We start from the raw sequence: 10,912 nt of genomic DNA, 5'->3' as shown, positions 1-10,912 counted from the left end.
ATATATATATATATATATATTATACCATTTGAGTGTATAAATTTGGAAGTGGATTCACCATCTATAAGTCTTTTATAGATTGTATAATTTAAAAGATATTGTATAATTTGAAATATACTTTTTAAATAATTTATAGAATGTACATTTTCAAATAGATTTACGGATATGAAAGTCATTTTTACATTTTACAATATAAATATTATTTTAAAAAAATTATAAATTATATAATTTAAAGTAAATGTTTACATCCGAAAATATTTTTAGATTTTACTGTCTTAATATTATGACGCAAATTTATTCTTATATAATTTATATGTCACTTAAATGATTTTCTAATTGTATAATTAAGTTACTTTTATGGTGTCTTTCGATAATCTTCTTTCATTAAGGATGTTTGAGACATGATCTGAAGCTTTGTAATTAATTATTTCAATATTAATGATAGACTAGGAATTTCAATAGTTAAGGAAATATCGATATAAAAAACATTACATAGATAAAAAGTATATTAGAAGTCTCTACATTAATTGATAAGTATACTATTTTACAAATCAACTTTTTGTAAAATTAAATCAAATTTAAAGTTGATTACGTATAAGAATTTAAAAGAAGTATCATAATTTTAGAAATGATACTCATAAATTGTTTAAAGTGGTGAAATTGAATCCTGTGGGAAGCTACCAAATCCATTTTTATTGAACTTTATTAAATTATAATTGATTCCACTTCCTACTCCCACTACCATCTTAGACTTAATTACATATTTTTTAAGGTTTTACAAGGGTCTTTAGTGACATGACTCAAATATGCACTCTCTTGTACCTTTAAGTTACTGTGAATCACCTTAGTAGCTTTTGAAGGCATAAACAATTAAAAGTGGGTTGAAAGCTGAAGATTTTGGTGGCAGATTTTCTGAATTTCTTAATCTAAAAACACGCTTTCAAAACAAGATATCAAACGCTAATAAACAAACGTTGTCATAGTAGCATTAGTCTTTCCTTTGATTTCACACATTTCACTCTTTTTCATCGTCAGTTTGACTCTCGCTCAGTTACACATAAGCATGACACCCAAGCTTGCTGGAAACATTGACCATCAAACAATCTTTCCTTCGTATCTTCATTTTTTTCTTACTTTTATTCTTATATTTCACGTCGTTTACTGTTTCATTCAAACATCTTATTCTATATTCTTTATTCTTAAGCAAATTATAAAACTATTTCATTAGCTGTTTCTGGAAATATCTAAATATAAACAATTAAACTAAAACTATTCTTTTCTAGCTTATTACGACCAACAAATTTTAAGACTAACAGTTATTCATTGAATTGATAAAGATATTGATTCAAAATTCATTTTCATAGTTCAAAAGGGAATAATTAAATATATATTTTCATAGTGCAAAATCAGGAACAATATAGGAAGATAAATGAGTAAGTTTCAGTTAAATTGTACTTGTAAAATACAAGTCAAATTTTCAATGGATACTTGTAAAATGCAAGTCAATTTTCCGATTGATACTTGTAAAATGCAAGTCAAATTTCTCATCAAAATACTTATAAAATGCAAACCAAATTAATGATTAATACTTGTAAAATGCAAGTCAATTTTCTGATAACTACTTATAAAATATAACTTAAATTTCTGATAATTACTTGTAAAATGCACATCAATTTTTCAATCTATACTTATAAAATGTGAGTCAATTTTTTATCAATACTTTTAAAAAACAAATCAAATTTCCAATCGGTACTTAAAAATTGCAAGTCAAATTTCTGATCATACTTGTAAAATTTAAGTTAATTTTTTTTTATCAATATTTGTAAAATGTAAGTCAATTTTTCTATCAATAATTGTAAAGTCAATTTTCTGATCGATAGTGAAAATTTCACTTGTTATTCGTAGAATACGAGTATTATTATTAAATAATTTGTAAAATGCAAATATTATTGAGAGATGGAAGAAAAAAAAATTATTCTAGTATTGGAATAACGACAACTGGTTATTCATCAAAGTTTTGAAGAAAGATAATGTATTTGTGTTACCCATTGGTCTAGTTCACTTCCAGCAAAACATTGGTTATGGAAATGTTGTGGCCACTATTGCTCTTAATCAGTAGCCAAAACCTGAGTATTATCATGACAAATGTTGTGTTTGGATATGTGGTGGTAGATCTAGTGTATTAAGTCCAGTATTGATTGATGGTTACGGATTAAAGATGAAGAAATGCTGATTAGGTTATTAGTGCTAATACCGATCAGTTGTTAAGATTGAATGTCAAACGAGTCATACAAGTTTATTGTTGTTGCTTTTAGGGTAATTGGATTATTAGTCGTTGTAATATCAAAAGTTAGAGAATAAAATGAGGTTTATTTAAATCGAACAGTGGATTTAATGAAAAAAAATGAAAGAGAAGAGAATCATAGTTTAAAAATTCTTAAATGCTATCAAGTTAGACACTAGAGACGTGAGGAAGAGAGGAACTTGAGTCATCATTTTTTTTTTGGCTTCTTTAAAATCTGTGCATTGTGTAAACGTGTGAACGATTTTTGTGGCTCTGCTGTACACAGAGAGTTGTCTTATTAGGCGAGTCAATATGTAATAATAATCTCGGAAGAAAAAATCTCTTCCTCGAAATTCTTATACTCAAGGAATAAAAGTTTGAAGAAAGATAAAGAAGCAATCTAAAATTATTTGAGTATCAAATACTTTATTTTATGCATATATTACAATAATTATAACGAAGTACTGTTAGTTTAAAAAGGAAACCTTGAAAATAATTATAAAACCTAATATTCATCTTTACAAAATAAGTTGAAAATTTGATTATGAATTTATAGTATAAACAGGTTTGGTAGGACTTAGAGCTTAACATATACGGCTTGTGTTTTGGTAGAAGTAACGTTTAACACAGGAAGGAGTAATGTGGGGAAATAAATGAAAAAAGAAAAATGGTTGATAATAAAAATAGTGAGGAAATGAGTTGAGAGAAGGAAGGGGAAGAAAAACAAAGGTGTGAAAATGAGTGGTGATTGATTGAGGGAGGCACATGTGTGAATGAATAATGAAATCGATAATGATGAATGAGCGAAGGGGGACCCTATGAGCGTAACAAAGTTGACGTTAAGGCAAAGGCAAAGCTAGCAAAACAACAAAATTGGTAACAAGGTAGGACCCTTTTCGCTGCAATAACTTATCAATTCCACACCCACCCATTTTGACTTTCCCTTCGGTTTTCCCATCCAACCTCTTTCTTCAATGCAACCCTACCCTTTTTCCTACAACCCTTCAACCATTTATGCATTAAAAACACTTTCCTCTTTCTAACGCATCACCCACCTTCATTCATTCCTCTCTCTCTCTCTCTCTTTTACTTGGTCAACCGTCTATACACGACATGTCCCTCCTCTTCTGTCCAATTCTTTGACTAGGTCCCTTTCCTTGCTTTTTCTTCACTTTACTCTTATCAAAAAATTCAAAGGAAAACCCCTTCGGTATGGAAATCCATCCCACCAAAACTTCACAAATTATGACTATCCAAGATAAGCACCAAAGATAAAGTAAACCACATTCTCACCAAAAAACAAAGCTAAAAATCGTTAAAACCAAAACCTACTTGCTTTCCTAATTTTCAGATTCAAATCCGTTACCTAACCCACCAAAACCTTACAATTTCTTTTTAAATGAAGCAACGGATTCACAATGTTTCAGCCTTGAAGAGAATGAGAAAAAAAAAGTAAGAAGAATCCAATAATATTGTACAGGGAAAAGGAACACCCCACTAATTTTTTTCGAGATTAGTGCCCTGACTAGAGTAAAGTTGGCATTCAACAGCTCCATAATTACCCCGTTGAAATCTTGTAAACCCGATTAATGGTTGCGTTTCCGATACACCTGGTAACGGGTACCACCTTCAAGATGATTCAAGAATAAGGTTAGTGGCATCGGCCGCGGAGAGAGTGTGACTGTGCTCCCCCTCGTAGGTTACCACCAGCATAGCCGGATCATCCAAAGCTCGCTCCACATGCTTTCGCGCCGGACAACCTCTCACGCTACTGCACTTGTAGTAACCCCTGTAATTAAAAATTATCAGCATGCCTCACTCCTCAAAGATTCAAACTAGGTCCTCACAACCAGCATAAAAGGAAACAAATAATAAATTCAGTCTACTTTAAGTTTTGAAATTCAGTAGTCAACTTTCGTGTCTGCAAATTACCAAAAACTTAATACACCCAGTACCTTGGATGAGGGGATCCTTTGATCGGTTTCTGTCCATACTTCCTCCAAGAATAATCATCCGGTGGAATATCGGCCATCTTCAAGCTTATAGCCGGTACCCTCACCACCTTCTTCAACCTCATTTTCCTACTGCGCCACACCAAACCTTAATCGTCAGAACAAACCGTCTAAACTAAATTGCATTTAGTTCTAAAACAAAAGAAATAAATAAATAAAAAATCGGAGCAAGTTCAGATTGAGTCACGAAAAAAAACAGTAATTTGGAAGAAAGAGGCATGGTTGTTGAGATACCTCTTTTTGGAGCAATGACAGCGGCTAGAGGAGCTACCGCACTTTCCAGAAGGCAAGTTCTCAGAGCTGCACTTCCTCTTGAAAGAGGAGGAGGAGGAGAGGGGAGGCTTCCCAGCGGATGAGACGTGGGAGAGAGTGGTGATGTGGAAAGAACCCGGCGCAGGCGGGGGCGGCGAGGAGGAAGAGGGTTGTTTTGTGTGGGCGTCGGCGGTGAGGGAGGAGATGAAGGAAGTGGCGGGGGAGGGGTAGGAGAAATAAATGGTTTTTGAAGAGGAGTCGTTGAGGGTGCCGTCTGTTTTGGGGATTTGGTGCAGAGGGGTGGCGTGGAAGACGGGAGGCTGGGAGGGTTGTGTGGAAGGAGGAGACGGAGGAGGAGGAAGAGGAGCTCTTCGGAAGCGGGCGTGGCCGGTTGGGGCTGGGGTTGGGGTTGGGCCTGGGCCGAGGAGCGAAATGACGTTTTTGAACTTGGAAACTGCGAGGTCGGCGACGGCCTTGCAGTCGATAGCTATTTGATTGGAGGAGTTGTATTGTTGGGGAGTCTGAGAGAGGATTCTGATGAGCTTCTCCACGCTCTCCAAACCGGAGGCTGCTTCCTGGACGGCATTTTCCTCTGCTTTGGTGGTGAAAGTGGTGGTTCTGTAGCCTGTCATGAGCTCCACGGCCATAGTTGAGGCCACTAAACCATGGGAGAAGAGGAATTAAGAGAGAAGGTAGTGGTTGACAAAGTGAAAGAAAATAATAGGAGGAGGAGGAGGAGGGTGGGGAATGGTTAAGGTTATTGTTATGGTCAAAATGGGTGCAATAGATTCGGCTGCTTTGGTCCACTAGGTGACTGGACTGTCACGTTACCCTGTTTCCGTCAAATGTTGCTGCCATCCCATCCCAATTACCAATAACAATCAAACGCTCTATCCAAACGGACAAAACGCCTTCTTCTCATTTTTCTTATTAAATTACTATTACTATTACTATTATTTTTTAAATATCCTAAAAAAACTGTTCAAATTCAATTACCATCCTTAATAATCATTTATAATAACTTAATTTTCTAAATCAGTTTTAATACTAATTTTCTTTTGTCGATATAGGTTTCCAAAGCTTAGGTAAGAGGTCTTGCGCTCTTAAATAATCTTTGAGTTGCTTCTTAGAAATATGAATAAGAGAAATATAAAAATATTTTAGTTCCTCCAGGCCTGACTCATTTAAATTAAAAACCTGAATTAGCCTTAATTTTGAAAATTTTGTTAAGTTAGTGGAGAACGTTGACCTTTTATTGGGGGAGTGGGGGCCACGGATTATTATTGAAGCGAGGATTGTTGTATTGGAGGAGCAGGCGTGTGGTGAATGGCAATGTGTGGGAATGGAAGGGGTTGTTGATTGGGTGGGTTTTGACTGCATTTTCATTTGCATTACACTTGCATTTGCATTACATTTGGTATTGTTGACTTTGATTCACCACACCCATTGTAATTGTCTCTTTCCTTCATTTCTGTTTGCCTATAGACTACAATTTCCTTTCATATATTTTTTGATATTATCTTTGGATATGTGAACAGGGAAAGGAGGTTCCAGTAGTCATGTTTTCTAGCGTGTAAATTCAGTGTGATGAGTTATGCACACACATGCCATTTGTTTTAATTTACTCTTTGTTCCTTATATACATACCCTGTTACCATAATTATAACTAGATATAATTTTATTGAATGATTTGTGTGTGTTATGATGAGAAAGCTCAATTATTTCATTTATATAAGGACAAAATGGTATGATGAGGAAAATGAAAGAAATTATGAAGTTGAGAGAGGCTGTGATATGTGTTGACTCTGCTGTTATCCCATATTCATAATTCAGAGACAGGAGACAATTGTTTTAATATATATCTCTTAAAAAGTAACAACATTTATAATATTATTTTGTAATCTTACTTTGAATACATTTAAGTAAATCTCAGCGAATAAAAGTCGTTTAATTTCTTTTTCGCTATGCTAAAACGTGTATTATTATCGTTTAATACAATTAGGTATTATTACCAGGTTATTTAATAGCCCGGTATATAATTTCACTTAAATATAAATTTACTGTTGACTAACAATTTAAAGCAAGAACAAAGGTGGAATCCACTAAAGAACAAAATTATCTACACGGAATATACATGAAGAGATTTCAAACTCCAAAACCTAAATTGAATCTCTTTAAAATATAGTTAATAGTGCCACAATGTATTGGGAAATGAATGATTTAAAAACAGATTTTCATGAGACCAGGATTCTAAGGAATTAATTTCATATAATATGTTCATTGAAAAATTCCAAAAAATATATTTACTAAAAACCTAACCTACTTTATATAATTTAAATTTAAACATTTATTAAAAGGCAACTCCTTGTATTTTTATTTAGCATCCCTTTGATAGACATCAATAAATATATAAAAATAATATTTGTTGTATATAACTTAAGGTAGAATAAACACTTATAAATAATACTTTCATCATTATTTTAATGTATATTGTCTTTTGTGTGTTATTAGCTCACCCAAAGTAAATTTATAAAATAAATTGCAATTGACAATATATATATTCCAATTACTTCTACGAAGAGCACCTTTTTTTTTGTGTACTTATTTTAAAAATATCTATGTTTTATATTTAAAAATAGAAAAATGTTGAAAATCATTATTAAAAGGTATAAATAGAAAAAACAAATACATAAAAACTTTATTTTTCACTCAATAAAAATAATAACATAGTTAAACAAGTAACTACTTAACTAAAAACGAAGGTGAGATAAACACTACATCTTAATAAGAAATAGTAATAAATAGTGAGGTGTTTCGGGTGTGGAGTCGAGTAATTTCACAAAATATGCTTTCACACTTTTACTCCTTAGCCGCACGGGTAACTATATTCGTCTTTAGTCCAAGTCCTCATTCGTCAACACTCCAAACCGGTCGAAGGGTACTTGTCAAAGGTATCTGATGCTTAAGTCAGTAATTAATATAGTCGGGGTCAGAACAAAGTCTTACATTCACAATAAACTGGATCACCTACCTCTTATTTTTTACCTCTATTTATAGTTTTTGAGATCGGTCTAAGATTAGTGAAATCTTAATCATGACCCAATCTTGGTCCATTATACACTAATTAGTACTTACTCTTAACCTTGATTTGTAATGTCTCTTAAGGAGTACTTTGTTGTTGGAACTATTCGTCCGCCCACTAACCCTGTCCAACTATCTGTCCCTCTTTAGTGGTGTGGTCGTCCGACCATACACTAAATGAGGTAAACACATATTTTATTCAATTATTGATTTCGTCTCTAAACTAAATAGTGATAAAAATAAGACTATACAATAAATCATTTTTATAATAATCAACTACTATTTTTCTATATTAAATACTAATTAGAATTTATTTGTAGGAAAATACCCATAAAAACTATAGATGTTTTCATTTGAAATCTTATTATTAACCAATTCATCAAACTCTCTTTCTTAGAGTTTATTCATATGTAATGGTCATAATATACCTGTAAAAGTTTCCTTTTAAAGTTTTCATTTAATATCTTATTTTTTTTACAAGTGATTTTCTTTTCTTTGTAAAGTGAACCTTAATGTGAAGATAATCGTATATAGTTGGTGTTTGGGTATGGGGTTGAGGTCTCTTACTTAAAACACTCCAAGCTGTCTTGAAGATCGAATGAGCTGTACGACAGTCCTCCATAATCCAAGTTACGTTATTCTCTCTTTCTGCTCCTCGTTTAAGCCGTCCGAGTGGGTACTTGTCAAAGACACTCCAATGCTCAAATAAGTAATGATCGATTGGTTAACACGACAATGATGTATATTATGTGCATGATATTTAAAGTCATACCTATGACCTTTATTTATAGTAGTTTAGATGGGTTTTTACCTTTTATTGTCTTAATAACGGTCTAATCATATCTCAATCTACATTAAGAAGTTAAATAGTTGTTAGCTGCAAAACCAACGACAAGTGCACCAGTCGTAGCGTGACAAGTGATAAATATCGTTCTCTCCCAAGGGACTTATGCAACACATGACAACTCTTCCTTCCATAACTCAATTAGACATCAAAGTGTACAAAAAACACAAGAAACTCTTTTTGGTATTTTTATCAAACAGTTGGTGTGCAAGGAATTTAACATAGAGTATTTACAATTTGTTAAGACTAGAATTGATCCATTTCACTCTCATGCATTCACAAACATCTCAATTCCATCCAATAGGTGTTCAATTTCAGTTTTAGGTTCAATTCATATTTCTCAATACATCAAGAACCAAAATTCATTCATGGGTGATCAATCCAAAGTAAGCATTAAGCATAAAAATCGAATACTAACATGAATTGGAAAAGCATATAGCATTAACATCACAAAATACATAAGAATTCCATGTTTTACAACTAATCTTAACAAATAGGAAAAGCCCTCCATGGTGGAGAACTTAGGGTTCTACAAAATTGAAGAGATAGGGAAGAAATTGGAACCAAAGAGAGGATGCACAGCCTTTCCCAAGGTTTTTGGCAGTTGCTCCATGCTCCATTTGCGCCTCCCCTTCGCATCTCCATCTCCAATTTGTGACCTATCTTCTTCCTCAACCCAAAAGGGGAAAAATCACCATTGATGAAGCTTGAAGACCCAAGGAGGAGTGGGAGAGCTTTCCAACACCCCAAACACCCTCCAAGGGTCTCTCCCAATCTCTCTAGGTGAAGAATGAAGTGTAGGAGGAGAAGAATGCTCAAAAAAATCGCGAGACCCATGTTTAAATAACCCATTTTGACACATCAGCACCGTCCGCGCTCAGCCCCCTTCCTGGGGCGCCCAGCGCGAGAGTTGCGCGAAGACTGGCGTCCAACCCCCTTCCTGGGGCACCCGACTTGAGCACACCAGAAATCAGCTTCTGTGCAGGTGGCGCTCAGCCCCCCTAAACCAGGGAGGCCAGCCTGATTTTTCTGCACTGCATCTTTTTCACTTTTTCTACAGATCTGCTTGCTCCAAATGCGTCCAACATGGGTATTTGCTTCAAATTGATCTTTTATTTTCCCAAAACATGTTCTCTTGAGTTCTTGCTTTTTTTCCTCCACTAGAATTGCTTCCTATTCATTTATTTCACACACTCAAATAAAGAGATTAGAGGTAAAAACAAGCATATACGTTATCAATAGTCATTACCATTGATAACCTAATCATGAACAAACTGCTCGACCATGTTGTGTAAGAAGCCGATCGGGTTGTTGAGGAGACAAATTGAGTTGTTGGGGAGACCGACCTAACTTTTAAAAGAACCGATATTTCTGTTGGGAAGCTCGACCGGGTTGTGGACCACTTGGATGGAGCTCGGCCTTGGAACATGGTTGTTATGTAGACGATTTAGAAGTTGACGGCCATGGGAAATGGCGTCCATGTGGAACTTGGTCAACAAACAAGAGAAGCAGTAGTAGCAACCCTATTGGCTCAGATCGTTGAGGTTGCCCAACGACGATCACAGAGTGACTGTAGCTTTGGGTTGCCATACTCACCGGTCAGATATGGCATCGTAGATGTGGATGTTAGGCTGAGAGAGCAAGAATGAAAGAGAAAAAGCAAACCATTAAGACTTTTGCGATTTTGGAAAATCAGAGGGGAGTCATTGTGTCGGCTACAATGGCAACCTAGGTTGGAGAAATATGAAGATGTCGTCCCTATAACTCTACAATCTAGGGTTTTTAAATAGACGATCACATACGAAGAGGAAGGAGAGCCACACTTCTAGGCCTCTAGTAGAGCCATTCTCCCGGGCTTCGGGTAGAGTTGGATTGTAGTTGATCTTGTTAAGGATGATGATGCACAAATTAAGTTAACTTTAAACTTCCAATGTAATTAACAATTATTTGAAAATTTTGGAAACATAGAAAGGAAGTCATTTTTAACTAATGGAGGGTATATTTAATTTTATTTTTTTGCATGACACAAGTGAGTACATGAATTTGAATAAAACATAAGCTACCAACTAACTATTGTGATTGATATCAATTTCTAATCCGATGTTTAATATCTTTATGAATTATGATCCATGTTTTAAAGTAAAGAAATTTTTTTAGAATGCAAAGCTACCACCGAGTGGGGTTCAGTTGTTATTATTGCAGGTCCTTGGAGTATACAGGTACAAATTCTAGTGCAAAAAGGGGAAGTTGTTTGCGCCTTCAAAATGAACTGAGAGAATACAGAAAGATGCCTAATGCAACTACCTAACTGGGAGAAGAGCATTGTAAATGGATGCATACAGGTCTAGGTTTGCTTATTACTGCATAGACCATGTGTTTGCATAAGTGAAAATAACAGTTGTTTAATTTTGTATACTAAACCATAACAAACCTTTATTT

The 10,912-nt window shown here is 34.4% G+C and overlaps 1 protein-coding gene across 2 annotated transcripts; it reads right to left on the bottom strand.

The window, feature by feature from the left end:
* Nucleotides 1–3,651: 3,651 nt before the first annotated feature.
* LOC108343271 (probable WRKY transcription factor 15) lies at nucleotides 3,652–5,336 on the bottom strand. Of its 2 annotated transcripts, none has more exons than XM_052875274.1 (3): nucleotides 4,531–5,336; nucleotides 4,240–4,365; nucleotides 3,652–4,073 (listed from the first exon to the last, which is right to left on the bottom strand). In XM_052875274.1, the coding sequence occupies exons 1-3, from the start codon at nucleotides 5,193–5,195 to the stop codon at nucleotides 3,914–3,916; spliced, it is 951 nt and encodes a 316-aa protein (XP_052731234.1). In that variant the 5' UTR covers nucleotides 5,196–5,336; the 3' UTR covers nucleotides 3,652–3,913. The 2 variants fall into 2 exon arrangements, with proteins under 2 accessions (XP_052731234.1, XP_017436975.1); XM_017581486.2 differs by having other exon boundaries at nucleotides 4,240–4,368; nucleotides 4,531–5,327.
* Between the last annotated feature and the right edge of the window lie 5,576 nt (nucleotides 5,337–10,912).

This window comes from Vigna angularis, chromosome 1 (genome assembly GCF_016808095.1).
Source record: "Vigna angularis cultivar LongXiaoDou No.4 chromosome 1, ASM1680809v1, whole genome shotgun sequence".
In the NCBI taxonomy this organism is placed as follows: Eukaryota; Viridiplantae; Streptophyta; class Magnoliopsida; order Fabales; family Fabaceae; genus Vigna; species Vigna angularis.
The sequence above is the reverse complement of the archived record's forward strand: the minus strand, read 5'-3'. Positions and strand labels throughout refer to the sequence as shown.